Genomic DNA, 19425 nt, shown 5'->3' with positions numbered 1-19425 from the left:
AAAGAAAGCTGGAGTTTAAAACCAGTATGTAAAACCAGAAAGCTATAGTTTTGAATTTTCTATATTCAACAGAGTTTATTTGAAGTAGCTAATAAAGCATTCCTTAGATAAAATATAGACTGATTAACTTAAGCGACATTTAACATTTAAAACCTCAAATAACAAACAAGCCTTAATAATTTGAGATATCCTTAGCCCAACATCTAGAAGAACCTCCATTCCAGAAGCATCCTTGCAAGAGTAGCACTGAGGTGAGATTACAGTAGGCATTGAACCAGAAGCTAGTAACAAAATCAAACCAATGAATTCCCAGACAAGTCATTCAAGAACAGTGATTCACAAAACTTCAACCATCATCATGAATTCACTTGCGCAAACCTCTACTATAAACATCATCACGAATCCAAAGCCCTTAATTAGTTCATGTCTCCATCAAATCGGGAATGGCTGATACGAAAAGCTTTTCTACCTTGACAGATATTAACATTTGCTAATTAAAGAAATAGATTTAGAAAGATGAAAAACGAAAGCGTTTATAAAGAAATCATATACACAGTTAAAGAAATACTTTAAAGATAGACTGACAAAATTTTCTCCCACTTCAACCATACAAAAGCTGCAAAATATAACAAAAAAAAAAACAGATTAAAGATAATGGATTTAAAAAAATCAGATGTCTGAGGAAAAATAAAAGCATTTACAGATTAAATATCAACAATGAATAAAGTTCAGAAACTATTAAACCAACACAAACTTGATGACAAAAAATTTAAACAAAAACCAGGTTCCATTAAAGCTTGACTTCAGGTCCATTATATTAGCTTTGGAAAAGAGCAATGTGTCAAAAAAAACTTGTCTTTCGCTAACACCTTTTGGCAAGGGAAGAAGTAGATGTTTGATATAGTGATAAAACTTTCCTTTTGTTGCGTTATTTGTAACACCCCATTTCTACCCGACAAATATATATAAATCAGAGTTTTCAAAAATTTCTCAATAAACAAATGAGGCGTCACATAATAAAAACAAAACAAATCAACTCGTCGCATAAAGCGGATACATAGCACCTTTGAAACGGAATAACTTATTTTATTAAAACACAGCGGAATCGCTTAAGAATGTACTCAATAAAATATCCTCAGTTAACTTATCATTTTGTTCAACCAAGATAACACAATTAAACAACAACATCATGAATGACATAAATCGTTTCCCCCCAGAGTGCTACGTATCAGAGCGACAACTGATTCGAGTAACGACAACTAAATCTTCATACTTGAATACCTGCACGTTACCAATATAAAGGCAACGGCGAAACAAGAGAAAAGGGTGAGATATCAAATCATATAAGTGGGCATATGATAAATTGCATGCTAGGATTCAGACATATAAAATCATCACATCACAAGTATCAATAGCTACTATACACATCATACTTCTACAGTTCATTAATCTCACATACTTTTCATCACACAACAAGTCATAATCATGTAAATAGTATCATCTAATAAATTTCACATATTCAAGTAAGCACAAAATTCAATAGTATAATACTCAGAAGATTCAATACTATTATCCCAAATATATACACAATCCATCATTATCACATAGTCACACGTTTAACCAATTATATATCAAAACATCACCAATTTCAATTATCACATCTCATGTACACATGACAATCACATAAATGCATATATTCAAACATCACTTAACCTCAATGTGACTCAATGCAAGACATGTGACTCTATGCATGTGGTACCCAATGTGGACCCAAAGTTCCACCGCTTCCGATTCATATAGAATCTAGCCACGCTTCAGATCCGGACAAGATCAAAGCCACCAAATGTAAACATATAGTTTACCGCTTCCGATTCACTTTAGAATCTAAGCCTCGCTTATGTTTCAAAGCAAACCACCTTTGTTTCAAGGCATCCATGATATGAATGTATGTACAATGTTAATCAAACATATGCAATTAAGATCATCTCTACCATCTTAATATTTAGCATATCACAATAATTCAACTCGATGAATTATCCACCAATTGTACACAACATTCACAACACATACATATCATTCACATATAAAAGGTCAATTAATCAATTACGATTTACAAAATCCAATTAACACTAGTAACCATACTATCTCATGTTAATTCTCATTTGCCAATTATATATAAACATACACATTTAAAATCAAGCAATTAATCATTAAAATTAATGCTATCCAACTACCCACAGAGAATCAATATCAAAACAACATCATTGACATAATAATATATATTTCTCAACATACATATTCGAGTCAAAACACAATTACGGATAAATTCTCAAAATATCGTAATTTACCGACAAACCAAATAGTTGATCTAATTCCAAATTGTATTCTAATCAATTAAACACATTGAAATTAATTCAACTATTAATTTAATCAACCAATTAATAATCACACTATATTAATTTAATTCACTTCTATTTCTACTCCATTTCCAATTTCTAGCATTCTATTGTTCAAGACCATTTTTATTGAAAAGAATATCATGCTAGCTTTCTAACGCCTCGAACGGAGACTCAAACGGAGTTACGGTTCAAAAGATATGAATTGTTAAAGTTCCAATAAAAAAACAAACACCGACGTTATACACTGACAACTCTAAACATGTCAGAATTACTCAAAACAAATAAAAATACTACTCTAAATAATTCAAAACAACTCTGACAACTTATTATCGACTTTAACAACTCTATTGACAACTCTAACAACTCTATTGACAATTCTATTAAATTATTATAATTTATTTATAAAGAATATTTAAACCAAACACAATTTCAGTCGATTCGTAAAATATCACAATTTCAACAAAATAACACTACCATGTTAATCTACTAATTAAACTTAGCTACCACGTAAATTTTTATCAAATTCCAGACAACTAATTATACCATTTAATTCGGCTATTTCGAACAAACGGGACTATTTGAAATATATGGGTTCTATAATTCCTACTGTTTCACACTAACATTACCTACTGTTAGAAGTTAATAAAACCAAAGAAATAATATGAAACAAAATAATAAGGCTAAGGGTTCCCATTATATTATCTATCATAAATATTATCTCATTTTGGCACAGGAAAAACAAAAAGAACGAAACAAAAAGGAAGAGTTCGCTGTGCACATATGCCGCCGTCAATAGTCCATACGTTGCCGTCATTCTTAGGGTGCTATACCCACGTCTCTATTCATCCATTTCTAACCTTCTACTTCAATATCATTCAATATCAGATACACATCAACCTTATTTATTAATCCATATTCGTTTCCTAATATTTTTACACGGAAACAGTTTCCCATTCTAATTGTTTAATAGCACAACAGTATACCAACACAGAAACATAAATTCATATATCTCTAGCAGGATCAAGAAATTAACACTAACCATTGCAATAACTTAAATTCCTACTCCCCAATATACAAGGTTTCATAAGCCCCATTATAGGAAGAGAACCCCACCCTTACCTTATCAATTTGAGGCAACTTGTTGGGTCTCCAATTTGGCACCATAGATGGAAATCTTCAAGCTTTGTTCATCTTCTCCAAAGCTTGCCTCTTTCTCTTCTATTCTTGTTTTCTCCAAAAATGACAACTACTCTTTCTCATCTCTAAAACCCTAATTTAAAATCCAATTTGGGCTTAGTGGTTAACAACTCTTATTTATTTAATATCCTCCAAAATCAATTTAGGCCCAATAAGAGATATAACTCAAGAACCAAAATATCACTTGTAATAATAATTCCTTCAATATAATAATTCCGACTTATAAATAATATTATTCTTAATATTATTTTCCGAATATCCGTCTTCAATTTATATAATTCCAAATACACCCTTAAATAACACCGACAATCCAAATTCGACTAAATCAATTATTTAAATCCTTCAATAATTTAATTAACCAATTTAATTAAATTCGGGGTGTTACATTATTCAAGAGTTAAAAACAGAGAAAGGAAATTGAATGTGAAAAATGAATAACGCAACAAAAGGAAATGAGGACTTTGTAAAGGCAAAAGACAACATTTTGTAAAAGATGCCTTCAGTTGGATGAAGAAGATGAGCAATTTTCTTCAAAACCAGACAAATTCCTGTTCGAAAATCAGTAAACATTATAGGGTTAATAGTAGTTTACCCCCCTGTAATATGAGCGTGTTTTGGTTTACCCCCCTACCGTTGCCAAAGACAGGTTTTGGCAACGGTTTTTTTTGAAAAAACCGTTGCCTAAAGGTAGGGAGGGGGCAAAAGCAAAATTCGCTAATATTACAGGGGGTTGAATTACTATTAACCCAACATTATATTGGCTAAACTCACCATTGCATTTGCAACAAAACTTCATTTTTTTACTAAGAACATATGCATACCTTCACTTGTATGAAAGAGATGAACAATAACTTCCAAACCCATAACAATACATGTGCAAAATGAAATCAAGAAAACCATGAACCAACAAACCATTATTCATTATTTCATATTTTGTTTGAAAAATACAACTTCATATTTTCAAAATCATGTCAAAAAAGCTTGAAATATTATCTAAATCTATTTCAAAAACAAGTTTGAAAGAAGAAAGAAGATTAGAAATAGGCACACAGAGATTCATAGGGACAACCATCACCTTGTAATGTGATTGAAGAAATTAGAGACAAGCTTGAGAGAGTGGGAAGAAGAGAGAGATGTGCAGAGAAAGAGAGAGACCTGAAAAGGCACAGAGAGAGAAAGGATGAAAATAATTGGAGGAAAGTGAAGACAAATGCGATCTCTTTTGTGAATTTTTTTTGAAACAAAGCAAGATGTGACATGGTGGTATGGAGTAGTGATAGTTTTAGAATGAAGGAAGTCTACAAGGCTTTGCACCCTAATAAGAATCAGATGTCTTGGAAGGAGCTGATGTTTGGGAATCTAGCTAGGCCCAGGGCTATTTTCCAACTGTGGATAGCATGCCATACAAGGCTGCCAACAAGGAGCAGGTTGATGAAATGGGGCTTAATTGATCACAATAAGTGCAGCTTCTGTGATGCAGTGGAAACTCAACAACATTTGTTGTTTGATTGTTCTCTGATGAAGAATGCGTGGAAAAAGGTTCTGAACTGGATCAATATCCAACATGAGCCTCTGAACTGGGATAGGGAGTTGGAGTGGATTGTACTGAATTGTAGAGGGAAAAGTAAGAGAGCTGCTATGTTAAAATTAGCTATCACTGAATGTATATATGAGGTATGGAGGTATAGGAATGAGAAGAGTTTTGATACAAACACAAAAGATAGAAACATAGAGGAAAGAGTTATAGAAATGATTGTGTACCGGGGCTGGCATAATAGTAAGATGAGAGATTATGTAGCACAGTTGATGGTGCAATAGGTTTAGCTTGGGTTTCTTTTTAGCTTGGGTTTCTTGATTGTGTTGGGCTGGATCCAAGCGATCGCCTTGTATAGTCTGTTTTTGAATTAATCAAAGTATTTTATTGATTCAAAGCAAGATGTGACATGTTAGAAGTTAAAAGTAATACATAAAGTTGGGTTTAACTTATTGGTTTTCAATTACAAAACATCAAAACCGGTTTATGTAGCATTAAAAATGCATAACTTTTCATAACAAAATCACCAAACCAGTTTCATTTGCTAGTTTGGTCCGAAAAAGTAAATTTTGGACCAAAATTACCCTCATTTTGAGGATGTGGCAAAATTTTTAAAAAAGGGTAGTTTTGAGTTTTCCAAAACAATTACTCTTCTTATATTATAGATTCATAACACGTTACCAAACGAGATTCGACCATAAAAATGTTGACTCATTTGTTAAGATATTACATAATTAGAATTAGGGATGGTAAATTTGTCTCGAGACTTATCGGGTATGTCTTTTGCCCATATTTTTTTGTGGAATTGGACCAGGGTTTTAGGAGTACACCCTCTAATATAAGCGCTCTGCTCTGTACCATTTTTTTGTATAGTTTGTGGAATTTGTGATTTTAGACTAAAAATGTGCAACGTTTACGAGTCTGTCTCGCTCTGCCTTTTTTGGCGGGGCGGATCATAGTTTTAGGCCTGGAAATAGGTGTGCTAGGTGAGATCAGAAGGTCAAGTGGTACATCCAGGTTCAAGTACTTCATGGTGAAACAAGATTTTATGCGTTAAGCACAAAGGTGATACACTTAGTGATGCAAGACGGTTAGTGTAACGCCTCAGACTACTTTCAGGATTATCGTATAATCCTACAAACCAACACGAGACTTTTCAGCATGCTTTATCCTCACTCATGCGCTTTTCAGGAAACTTTTTAGAAGGTCATCCATCCAAATACTACTCTCAGTCAACCACACTTAAATGTGGAGTTTTTATCTGTTAGGCTACAGAAATTAAGATGCATCTTCTTTTCAGTAGCCTAGGAGATAAGAACTCCATAGTTAAGCGTGCTTGATTTGGAGCAGTATTTGGATGAGTGGCCTTCTGAGAAATTTCTCTAAAAGTGTGTGAATAAGGATAAAACATGCTAAAAAAATTTGTGTTGGTTTGTGGGGTCAGACAGTAATTATAAAAGCAGTCTAGTGCGTTACATTTAGGGCCAATTGTTAGGAAACTAGAACTGCTTAATTAAAAAAAAAAGTAGGCTCTCTAGGCACAAAGGTGGTGCACCTATGGAGGGGCCCAAATCCTAGCCTATAAATAATGGTTTCTAATTCATTGCAAAAGAAGTTTCGATGGAGTAAGGTAGTATAGAATTGGAGTAAATTCACATTGGTCTACAACAAGTGAATAAGAGAGGGAGTTTGAATGAGGAAACACAACTTAGGGGACAGGGCATATAAACTTCCATGCCTAACTTTGCAGGATTACCATTACAACTACGATGAACAAGCGTTGCTAAAACTTTATTATATTCATGTTATGGGTTAGATGTATTTGTTATATTCATGTATTAAAAATGTCACGACACTCTATCTGAGTCTACTCAAGCTTTAATATTGATGACTCTTTAATCTTAATGTCAATTTTAAATTTGTCACCTAAAACTTATTTTTATGGTATAACTTGACATTCGAAAACTGGATGTCGTTACCAATCCAAGATAATCATCTATTGCATATTAACGCTAAACATAGGGTTAGGTTCAATAACTACATGTAATATAGTGGGATCGGTGTGGAGTATTTTTGTTTTATAACTGTTGGAACGTAATGATTTGTGTTGGTTAATAGACCGATTTATTGGCTATTAGGTAATGCATTGATCTGATGGCGTTGGGACCAAAATGAGATGCAATTGAGAGAAATACGTGGTAATATTAATAATTGAGTAGAGGAGCATATTATTGATTTATGGTTATACATGATAAATACGTAATGACAAAATCTACCCCCAAGCAAGCTTTCTTACGGTTAAACCGAAATCTCTATTTTACTTTCTGTCATTTATTTTCACGCATTAAAACATATATAAAATATTTATCTACTTGAAACCATAAAAACTGTTGAACGGGCTTTGAAACTATGAGTCATTGTGGATGCGATAATTATAAAAGTTACTTTTGTGCTCACTAACAATTGTAAACCATATTTGAAAGGCATCGAGTTGTTAGTCAATCCGACTATGTTGCTAGAGCTTATTTGCTGTTCTTGATAGAGTGCACTAATTTTTTTGCCTTTTCACCACCGGTATAGTCCGGTTCGGGGGTCAGTTCTAGCATTAAGTGAGTCCAAGGGTGTACTATTTTTGTAAACAAGAGTTTTACTCTTTTGTAATCATTATCTACCAATCTTTTGGAACTTATCAACTTATAATAGATGCAGTTGGGGTGCACCTTTGTTACTCACACTATAGAAGTATTTTAAATGAAAGTACATAATTTTAAACAAAAGTAAGTAATTTATAACTACATGAACACAATGATTTTGGTTTACAAAATCAATGCAACAAATGAATACCATATGTGAATCTGGTATAGTCCGGTTCGGGGGTCATTTCTAGCATCAAGTGACTCCAAGGGTCACTACTAGAAAATTCGCTTTTAGTGACCGAATTAGAGACCGAATTTAGTATTCTTTTTCATGAAATAAAATCAAAAGTTGTGATACCTAGGAATCGAACTTGTGACCTCCGCATATTTTAAGAAGAACTTACCACTACACCACTTCACATCTATTGTTATATTTTATATTTAAACATATATACATATAGTTTTAACAAATATATTATATGTTAAAACAATAAAAAATATGAAAATTTTATTAAAAATTGAAAATTGAAAGAGAATTAAAATCTTTAAAAAATGAAAAGGAAATAATAATATAATAAAGAGGATTAAAAATAAAAAAACAAAACAAAAAATATTAGTGACCGAAATTTCGGTCTCTAATTTATATATATAAATTAAATTGCATAAAAAAATATTTTTTGTGACCGATTTAGTGACCTCTTAAAATTTGCTCATGAATATCAAATTTTGGTGGCTAATTCGGTCACTACAGTGACTGAAATTTCGGTCACTAAATTTTGGTCTCTAAATCGGTGGCTGATGTATTTTAGTGACCGATTTAGTGACTTATTAAAATTGGCTCATGAATATCATATTTCGGTGGCTAATTCGGTCACTACAGTGACCAAAATTTTTTGGTCACTGAATCGGTCACTAAAAGCGAATTTTCTAGTAGTGGGTGTACTATTTTTGTAAACAAGAGTTTTACTCTTTTGTAAAGGAACATTATCTACCAATCTTTAGGAACTTATCAACTTACAATAGATGCAGATGGGGTGCAACTTTGTTACTCACACTATATAAGTATTTTAATTGAAAGTACATAATTTTAAACAAAAGTAAGTAATTTATAACTACATGAACACAATGATTTTGGTTTACAAAATCAATGCAACAAATGAATACCATATGTGAATCTGGTATAGTCCGGTTTGGGGGTCAGTTCTAGCATCAATTTACTCCAAGGGTGTACTATTTTTGTAAACAAGAGTTTTACTCTTTTGTAGAGGAACATTATCTACCAATCTTTAGGAACTTTTCAACTTACAATAGATGCAGTTGGGGTGCAACTTTGTTACTCACACTATATAAGTATTTTAAATGAAAGTACATAATTTTAAACAAAAGTAAGTAATTTATAACTACATGAACACAATGATTTTGGTTTACAAAATCAATGCAACAAATGAATACCATATGTGAATCTGGTATAGTCCGGTTCGGGGGTCAGTTCTAGCATCAAGTGACTCCAAGGGTGTACTATTTTTGTAAACAAGAGTTTTACTCTTTTGTAGAGGAGCATCATCTACCAATCTTTAGGAACTTATCAACTTACAATAGATGCAGTTGGGGTGCAACTTTGTTACTCACACTATATAAGTATTTTAAATGAAAGTACATAATTTTAAACAAAAGTAAGTAATTTATAACTACATGAACACAATGATTTTGGTTTACAAAATCAATGCAACAAATGAATACCATATGTGAATCTGAATTCGTCATAGGAAAGAAAGTCAACCTAGGAAACCCTAAAGTGGCAAGAATGACATTGTATCAATTTTATATCACATAACTCATATTTGATATGATCATCCATTTCTCTTGGGGTTGAGGTTGTTAGAACAAGATTTGTTCTGATCAATATTCTTAGTTTTGATGATAACATTATATATGAATTTTGTATAAGACAATATGGTACTCTAATCCTATGCATTTTCCATTTAAGGAAATATATATAGAGTATGCACAATTCAGCGCTAGAAGTACTGACTTGGAAGGTTCAAGATTGCAACATCAGAACATGCTCTCGCTAGACATTAGAAGATGGTCAAGCAGAATCAGAACATGGTCTATGAAGCATCAGAAGAACTTGATCAGAAGCAGAAGCACTGAAGTTCTTATGGTATCACGCTAAAGCACTTCAAATTCAGAAGACAAGAAGATGCTCTGCACCAAGCTGTTTGACTCTGATTATTCAAACGTTATATCTACAAATATAAGAATCAGAATCAAGTACAAGATGACAGGCTACGCTGACTGACAAAAGGAACGTTAGAAGCTATAAAAGGCAAAGTCAGTAAAAGCAGGAAAAGCAAGGCTCAAGGTAGTTGACAAAAGTGTGAAACATTAAATGCCAAGCTGTACGACACACGTAACACATTAAATGCTCCCAACGGTCATCTTCTCAAACGCCTATAAATATGGAAGTTCTGATCAGAAGCAAAACAACAATTCTGGCAAACATACTGAAACGCAGCTGAATCATATACTCGCAAACTTCATCTTCAACCTCACAAACTCTTGTAATATTTAGTGAGTGTTAAGCTTAGAACTTAAGAGAAATATCACAATTGTGATTATAGCTTTCTAAGAAGCATTTCAATACTCTTGTAAACATTTATTTTACATTGATTGTAAAAGGTTCCTAGAGTGATCAATGAGATCAGAATACTCTAGAAGACTTAGAGGTTATCTAAATGGTGTATTCCTAGAGTGATCAAGTTGTGATCAATATTCTCTAGAAGACTTAGAGGGTATCTAAGTGGAAAACCATTGTAATCAAGATTGATTAGTGGATTAAATCCTCAGTTGAGGTAAATCACTCTAAGGGGGTGAACTGGAGTAGTTTCGTTAATAACGAACCAGGATAAAAATCATTGTGCAAATTGTTTTTATCTTAAGAGTTTTTAAAGTCACACTTATTCAAACCACCCCTTTCTAAGTGTTTTTCTATCCTTCAGAGGTTCCAAACAAGATATCTTCAAAGATTCTCCCACTTCTTGTATGTGATCTCATAATAACTTATAATATAAACTTTGTCTTGCGCTTATCTAATTATTCAAGTTCATACATACTATGGACTGACCATCCTCACTATATCCATGTAATGTTGCAATGACTCTAAAACAACATTTTCCATATGAATCAACACTAACTATGTCATAATATGTTCAAGAAATGTGAACATGGATTGCTTCTAAGATGATTGCTTATATAATGATTGCTCATGTGATGATTGTTTCTAAGATGCTGGTTTCTATAATAATTGATATATTTGCTTACATGCCCTCTTTGATGATCTTTAAGAATAAGATTTTGGTCAACATGGTCATGATATGAAGAGTCACGATACACATCATGTTCCATTGATTTATCCTTTTCTTCACTCATCATTTGATTTTTCTTTTTGAAGTGGTGAGCACATTGAACTCATAGTGGGGTAAGCAATTTCACACGCCCTACTTTTTTATTATTTTCCCATACATCATCAAGTGACTTAAATCTTCTCTAGAATGCTTTAATTGCATTACTCATGTCTGCCTTTGATCCAACATCTATTTCTACCTCTTGTTAACTTTATATACTTAATTTCCTTCTATGGATATGAACTTAATCTATTGGTATTGAATTAATACCCAATGTATATCTTCTTAATTCACAAGCATAAGGAATAATGTATGATGTTCTAAGAGTACAACCAACATTTTGAATTCCGGTTTCAACAACATATCTCAAAATAGCTCTTGATATCGTTCCATGCAATTTCTCATAAAATGAACTGGCGTGTGTGTGCGCTTAACTTCATAAAAACTCTTATGAAAAGAAGCTCTAATGTTGCCCAATTGTCATTTCACGTTGTTATTCATACTCTTCAAACATTTTCGTAAGTCACCTATACTGTTCTCCAACATTTTCTTTAATATTCAATGAGCTGACTCAACCCTTAAATGGAAAAATAGCATCCCACAAACACAATTACAAAGAAATATAAAATTTAAATATTGTTAATGATACCTACTATTCCTTGTGTTGCCTAAATGTAACACTAGATTGATCCATGGTACAACAAATCTATTTCTACGAGGATTCAACTAAATTTCTTTCACGTGATCAATGAATAAGCTATAATCTACACATGTTTGCTCCAGTTGATGCAATCGTTGTTGATACTTCACCTCATCATGGACCATACGAGATTAATCCATAGTACATTTATTGCCTCTTGCATATAACTAACAACATGTTGGTTGCCTTTTGAACCAACAATTTTGTTTATGTGAAATTGACAAAGAAAATTAGTCGTCCTTAGAAACACAACTTTAATTGCTTTCATTAATGAAAGATCTTTATCAGTCAAAATCACATGTGGACATAAACATTCCTTATAAATTATTATTTCAACTTATCCAAAATCAAACAAATATTTTCCGTCTATTCAACTTCCATATAAGCAAATGCAGCAAAAAATGTCAACTTAGTTGACATCATAAAAACAAGTTGAAACAAAAGTTGTCTGTATTTGTTGTATTGTATATGATGTCTATAATCAAACACAATAGGAAAAATGTTCAACAACTTGGCTGAATTTGGGAGGACCCAAGAATTATATCTCACAACATTTGAGTAATCTCTTCTTCTACTCAAATACACACAATATGTACCCTTAATTAGCTTAAACAAATGTTGTATCTCCGTTTTAGAACGTCTGACCTCTTTTTGTTGCATACTCTTATGTTTATATATTTGCATGATTCGAGTGACATTTTTCTGGATTTTGCTCTTGTAACGACAGAAGTATGTGTTTGGGTGAAACAAGATGCTTTGTCAAATCAACAACATGTTTGTGTTCATCTGCACTTAAAAGTCCAACAAACGTATGGCCTTCAAATTTATCAAGCAAACTATGATTTTGAAGTTCACATTTTATATTGATCTTGTATATTTACCCATCTTTAATCAACGTTGACTTAATTTTAAAATCACAACCACATTATTTAGTAACAGTTTATGTTGCACTATTTGCTTCCTTGTACTTGCCACCACTATCACAACCCAATACTAATTTGTTAGTCCTCCATCTCTTTCCTATGGTAGTATCTAATCGTGTAATGAAAACATTCACTTTATGTATGATTCCAACCTCCTTATTTCCCTTTCTCATGTATAAAATTTATGTGTAGTTGAAAATACATCAATGATATCTACATATGATTGCTTTTTATTGCATAGAGGAAGGATCTCCATATATGTAAAATATATAAATAAATCACGACATGAGAGAAAGAATAGGAAGATTGAGGGCAAAAGTGCTGTCTGAGAAACCGACAACAAATGCTTTTCAATGTCTTTCTTCTCGATTGTCATTGTAAAGCGACAATGAGTAAGTGTAGCTAATTTATCTTTTGTTGGGGGGGGGGGGGGGGGTAGATGAAGTATTCCAAATGCTCATGTATCGATTGTGATCATGAAGTTCTATGTAATTCTTCGTATGCTTTAATATTTATGATTTATTTGTGATTAATGCTTGTTTTGGATTATCTACCTAAAACATATTTTCATGGCTTTTACTTGATACTCAGAAGGTATTTGTCATTACTAAATCCAAACTTTTCATCTACTAGATGCTAAAATCTAGAGATAGATTTAGGTTTTGTATCTGCATCAACTATCGAAGCTTAATGCTTTCATATTGGTTACTAGGTTGAGAGTCTGTCTATAAGGCAATACGATTGAATATACAAAACTCTTCAACCAACTTTTTTTTTTAATTTCGTTCACCGTCGCGAGGAAGGTATCTTTCAAAAAGCAATCCACCCTTACAAGTGTTTTAACCGAAAAAAGGGTAGAACAAGAGACCCGCTGGTCGGGGATACCTTCACGAGTAGATATGCAAAACAAAATAAGCAAGTAAATATGATAACATTAAAATAAAACCGAATACAACTCATGTAATTATCATGTATTAAACAAATACATATAAAATTTTTTTACGAAAAAAGAAAAAAAAAACAAAACAGTTTAAAAACAAAATAGAGGACTAATTTCTTCAACCATCCAAAATTAGAATTTAACCTAATATTTAAATAATCACTTCTCATCTATTTAATTTCTAAATTATTAAAATTACCATTATGTGTTTCCCTCTCTCCATTTTCCCTCTATCCAAACTATAAAAATATCCAATTTCTTCGCCGTCTCTTTTTCCACTATTTCTCTCTTTTCTAAACCTACATAAACAAACACTGTGTAACCCAATAGGGTTTAGCAACAAAGAGTTAAGAAATTGAAGCACAAAACGTAGAGCTCAGGCGAGCGTTGAATCCTCCGACGAACAACAATGGTGTTTTCCGACGAAGAGATAACGCATCTACACAGAATCTACAAAACCGTTTTACAAATGTTACGAGACAGAAACTACGTTGTTCCAGAGACAGAACTCGACATGACGAGACAAGAATTCAAATCGAATTTCGGCGATCACATGAAGAGAGAAGATCTGTTTATTAGCAAAAGCCACAAAAACAATCCTTCTGAGAAAATCTATGTGTTCTTTGTTAATGATGCCAAAATCGGTGTTAAGACTGTTAGATGTATCATTCAAAGGATGTTTCAAGAGAATGTTTCTAGAGGTATTTTGGTTTGTCAGACTCCGCTTTCGCATTATGGAAGAGCTGCTGTTACTGAAATGGGGTCGAAATGTCGCCTTGAAGTCTTTCTGGTAATTGTTTCTGTGTTTATTTTATAAACCCTAAATTGTTATGTTGCTTGATATATAGTTTTTATAACAAGGTATTTGAAAAGGGCGATGGATTTAGGATTTAGGGTTTAGTGACATAATCGATTGGTGAGTATGCGTATCAAGCATGTACTTTTTCGGTAATCAGGCTTAGTTAATATGTTAAGTTGATTTGATAATGATTAGGTTAATCAGATAATCATAAGGGGATGAGATTATCCATCAGAGGGGTTTGTTAATCTATTGGAAGTATTTGACTTTTATTTTAATTTTTTTAAAAGTAATATAATTGAGTGGTTGTGATGCATTGATAGTGTAAAAGAATTTACACTGACAGTGCATAACAATTAAACTCTTTGAAAAATGTGATAATTGATCAAGTTAATTAGATAATTGATTAGGTTAATCAGCTAGTCGATAAGGAGATAGATAATTTATTAGAGAGTATAAGTTTCAAGCATATACTTAATCAATAATTGAACTTAGGCTCTGTTTGACAAAAATAGCGGATATGAATAATCTAGCTTATAGCTTATAAGTTTGTTGATGGCTTTATAGCGAATAAGCTAACTCATTGATATATAGATGTTGGAAGAAGGTACTTGAATATGGTGATGATTGATTATGTTAATTAGATGATTGATTAGGTTAATGAGGGAATCAATTAGGGATGCGATAATCAATTAGAGAGTATCCGTTATGTACTTTTTCAGTAATTAGACTTAGTTAATATGTTAAGTTGATTAGATAGATAATTGATTAGGTTGATTAGATAATCGTAAGGAGATGAGATTACCTATCAGAGAGGTTCTCAAAAAGGGTGATAATTGATGAAGTTAATTAGATAATTGATTAGGTTAATCAGCTAGCTGATTAAGAGATGAGATAGTTAATTAGAGAGTGTCAGTATCAAGCATATACTTGATCTGTTATCAGACTTTGGTTTTGTTCCGCTAGGGAATAAGCTAGCTTATAGCTAATAGTTTATAAGCTAGTTGATGACCTATAGCGAATAAGCTAACTAATTGAATATATAGTGTATGGTAAAGTTAGCGGTTGAACTAACTTATCAATGAAAAATGACTTAATATATGTTTGATTAATATTTAATTTTTTCCAATTATGATAACAAGAGTAAAATTGAGAGAAAAAATGATAAGCTATAAGCTACTTGGATTAGCTTACAGAGTCAGTAGAACTAAGCTATAAGCTCATGTAGAAATGTTTGTTCCAAAACAAGACTTTTTTTAAACATATGAGCTTACAAGCCATAACCTATAAGCTCAAAATATGACTTTGCCAAACAGAGTCTTAGCTAATATGTTAAGTTATCTAGATAATTTGATTAGATTAATTAAATAATCAGTTAAACTAACCCTAAACCCTAGAGAGGTAGTTAATAGATTCTGCAGTAATCAGATTTGGTTAATCAGTTAAGTTAAGGATTAATGGATTAAATCACCGTGATGTAGATCACCCGTTTGGTCATTGGAGTTATAAGTGTCAAACAATTTAGTCTTTTAAATTTACGAATTGATATTGTAAGTATTGAGCAATTTAGTCTTTTGAATTTACGTGTTGATATTGGCATCAGGAGAATATAGGAGTCTCACGTTTGTTGAGGTAATTGTCTGTGGTGCAGGAAGATGAACTTCTCGTTAACATCACGATGCACTATCTCGTACCGCCACATCAGGTGCTTACCGATGCTGAGAAGAAAGCTTTGCTCAATAAATACACTGTCAAAGAAACACAGGTTAGTGTTTTGTACTTTTTTGTTTTTAATAATTTTTGTATATATCTGATATTTGTATAGACGGGAACTTATAATGTATTGGTCTTGTATGCTTATATTTGTCTGGTTTTCTGCAATTATAGTATTCAACTACAAATTTCTGTCATGGTTCAATATGTCTAATATTTACCGTTTGCTTTTCAGCTACCTAGAATCCTGATGACGGATCCTATTGCGAAATATTATGGACTAAGGCGTGGACAAGTTGTCAGGATTATCCGGCCAAGTGAAACTGCGGGCAGATATGTTACATACCGATATGTTGTATAAGGATTTTCTTGAGTTCTTATGCTCCACTATTTTTGCAATATGGTATACTTACTAAAGTTTCTGCAAAGCATGCACAGTGCTTATATAACCTTTATTTTTGTCATTCTGATGGTTCGTAATGTTAGTTATTTTTACTGAAAACCTTGATATTACAGCGTAAATTGACTCACTTTTTTCTATTGTCTTGGTGTGCATGATTTTATTGCATTTTTTTATATTTGTAGTTTGTACTTTGTATTGGCTTCTGGTTGTCATAGACTCCACAAAGGTTTTGAGAAGTTGTTGAAAGTAGATTTTCTTTAGCAAAAAAATTAGATTTCATTGTGCTTTTATTTTTGAATACACAACATCAGAGAGAATTCGAAACACATTGTTTCTTTTTCCCTCTAAAAATGTCCCTTGCTTACACTTCAAGAAACCCATTAAAGCTACTAAATTACAATAAAGAGATGAATTTGACAAGAACATCAAATGCATTAGTCAATGCGGAACCTCCTCCAGCTAAATCAGACAATGCTCTAATGGCAATGAAAGGTATTTTATGTTGAAAGCAAACTAAGGCAACAGCAGCACTTTCCATGTCAGTTGGAGTAGCTTCAAATTTGGAGTTCAAATGATTTCTATAAGCTTTGTTGTCAACAAACACATTGGCACTTACTCCTTTCTTTACTCTCACACAAAAGCCTTCCTTGGCAAGCAAGTTTTTTTAACACAACTATTCAATTCAACATTCTGCAGAAAATAAGTGAAAAATTAACCTCAAATAACTATATTTTCATTCGTATAAAGACCCAGACGGCCACGTCATTATACTTAGACGGTCACGTCTAAACTGTCAAATATCGATCAAATGGTTTAGACTGAAATACGGTCACACTGCACATCATAAATATTTATAATCAGATGGTGGAATGGTTGTACTCACCTTGAGCTTTCTTGCAATTTCAAAGTAAGTTTTGTTCACTGGAACCCAAAAAGCACGCTGCTTTACTTCAGGAGTTCCATCCACAGGAAAAATTTGCTCTGGTTAATACCAGACCTATTTCAAAAGATTTTCCACTGATTTGGAATGTTTTGTATAGTTATTGTAATCGGAAAACTTTACATAACCAAATTCTCAGCTAAAATCTCCACTGTCTTCACCAAACCTCTGCTCAATTACATTAAAAAGTTAGATCGACTTATTTTATTTAGCATGCTGCAAAAACAGTTATTAATACATCTATTTTAAACTTGAAGTAGAAACATTTATTAATCAAAGTCGCCCTAATATTATTTTACAACAACATTCGAACTCGGGACTATGAGAGGAGCACACTCATAGTCCCGTCATAGTCCCGAGTTCTATGTTGTAGATGAAATCGAAAATATGTGCCTATGGTTTATCTGCTGTGAAAAAAGTTTAGTTTTAAGTTCTATAAAAAGAGATTTTCGTTTAACAATAAAGGGACATTAAACAAGAAGAGAATATAAGATGTGATAACTTATTTAGGAACAGAATTGGATGCCATCTATCTTTTAAAAAAATATAAAAGCACAGAATTAGATCCAATCTTATCATAATTAAATATTCTTGCCATAAAAATAACACTTACAAATCATCTATATATTTTCCTTTCAAACATAATAGTGCAAACCAGAGAGTAGTAGATTTAGCAGATACATAGTCCTAGTCATGGGAAATGAATATAGCATTCCCCTTAACAAGTACTTAATAGTTGGAAATAGTGTTACACAGATTCTTAAGAGGATAGACAGTTACTCCGGAGACGACAAGTTGGAGAAATTTGTGTTGGAATATTTTGCAGGTAATACATCCTGTGCTCAACTTGTTTTGGAAACAACGCATAACAAAGACGGTGCCACCAAGCTCGCGCGATTCGAAATCAACCCACCCGGGCCAGTTAAATTTTCTATTGAAAGAGCCGAAAACAATCTCCTTAAACCAGTTAATACCGATGACTTCGGTAAAACTGGCATATTCAGTTTTGTTAACGAGAGTAGGGATCATCGGGGAGAGTTAACGAAAACCAGTGTCGCGTGTAACGGGAGTGAAGACGAGGGTAGTCTTGTTGTGGTAGAGGAGAAGAGAAAGAGTGGAGATGAAAAACCTTATGTAGTTACCGTGGCACATTACTATGGTATTAGTAGTCATTTCTTTTGGGGTTTAAAATCGTATGAAGCTGGGCTTTCGATGACCGTGAATGTTTCCGTGCTTAATAATGAATTGTTTTTGGTTCGGAGCCCTCGTCATAATGTCTCTCCTGGAGCACTTCTTTCGATGTTTCGACAAGTCTGTAGAACGAAGAGTTGGAAGTGGAATACATGCCCTTATAGTCATGCTGAAAATTGTAGGAAGCAATTCGTTCGAATCAACAGACATCTGTTTAAGGCCAACTCTGAGACAGAGACAGACACTGAGGATGAAGAAGGAAGCTATGTTCAATTAACTAAGCAAATTGGAAGTAATGTTCTTGCTAATCAAGGTGCGATTAGAGGCACAAATAACGGTAATATGGTTGTGAAGAATCTTTATCTTAGAGGACGTAAGTAACTCCAGAACATCAAAAAACAAAGTTCAGAAGACAATAATTTGATATGTTAATATTTGCCGAGGATGTCCCATATTTAGCCTATTGTTTTGTAATAATCTATTAACATACTTTACTTTAAGTCATCCATATATAATATTTTGTCATTTTGAATCTGTGTAAAATAGTACCACAAATTATATAAAACTAGATAATCAACCGAGCTTTGTTAACACCTCCACTATTATTCACAACAAAAACAATAGAGAGCAGGGAGACCCAAAC

General features: G+C 32.8%; 2 protein-coding genes and 1 pseudogene across 2 annotated transcripts; 2 read left to right on the top strand and 1 right to left on the bottom strand.

The window, feature by feature from the left end:
* Window positions 1–4853: 4853 nt before the first annotated feature.
* Window positions 4854–5414, top strand: LOC131637316 (uncharacterized). Its single transcript, XM_058907907.1, has one exon. It carries the CDS (start codon window positions 4854–4856, stop codon window positions 5412–5414), a length of 561 nt encoding a protein of 186 aa, XP_058763890.1.
* Window positions 5415–14040: 8626 nt separating this feature from the next.
* LOC131637302 (DNA-directed RNA polymerases II and IV subunit 5A-like) lies at window positions 14041–16712 on the top strand. The gene is made up of 3 exons (XM_058907886.1): window positions 14041–14526; window positions 16187–16300; window positions 16484–16712. Exons 1-3 carry the CDS (start codon window positions 14146–14148, stop codon window positions 16607–16609), a joined length of 621 nt encoding a protein of 206 aa, XP_058763869.1. The 5' UTR covers window positions 14041–14145; the 3' UTR covers window positions 16610–16712.
* Window positions 16713–17045: 333 nt separating this feature from the next.
* Window positions 17046–18120, bottom strand: LOC131637315 (bark storage protein A-like; annotated as a pseudogene).
* Window positions 18121–19425: the final 1305 nt, after the last annotated feature.

The sequence above is a fragment of the Vicia villosa genome, unplaced genomic scaffold (genome assembly GCF_029867415.1).
Source record: "Vicia villosa cultivar HV-30 ecotype Madison, WI unplaced genomic scaffold, Vvil1.0 ctg.001966F_1_1, whole genome shotgun sequence".
Taxonomy (NCBI): domain Eukaryota; kingdom Viridiplantae; phylum Streptophyta; class Magnoliopsida; order Fabales; family Fabaceae; genus Vicia; species Vicia villosa.
This window is presented reverse-complemented; position numbering and strand designations above follow the sequence as displayed.

Bases quoted from the DNA above. Each gene is read 5' to 3' on its own strand.
- LOC131637316 (XM_058907907.1), top strand. From the start codon at position 4,854: ATGGTGGTATGGAGTAGTGATAGTTTTAGAATGAAGGAAGTCTACAAG.
- LOC131637302 (XM_058907886.1), top strand. From the start codon at position 14,146: ATGGTGTTTTCCGACGAAGAGATAACGCATCTACACAGAATCTACAAA. The intron at 14,527-16,186 runs GTAATTGTTTCT...TCTGTGGTGCAG, and splicing joins GTCGCCTTGAAGTCTTTCTG to GAAGATGAACTTCTCGTTAA. The intron at 16,301-16,483 runs GTTAGTGTTTTG...TTTGCTTTTCAG, and splicing joins ACACTGTCAAAGAAACACAG to CTACCTAGAATCCTGATGAC.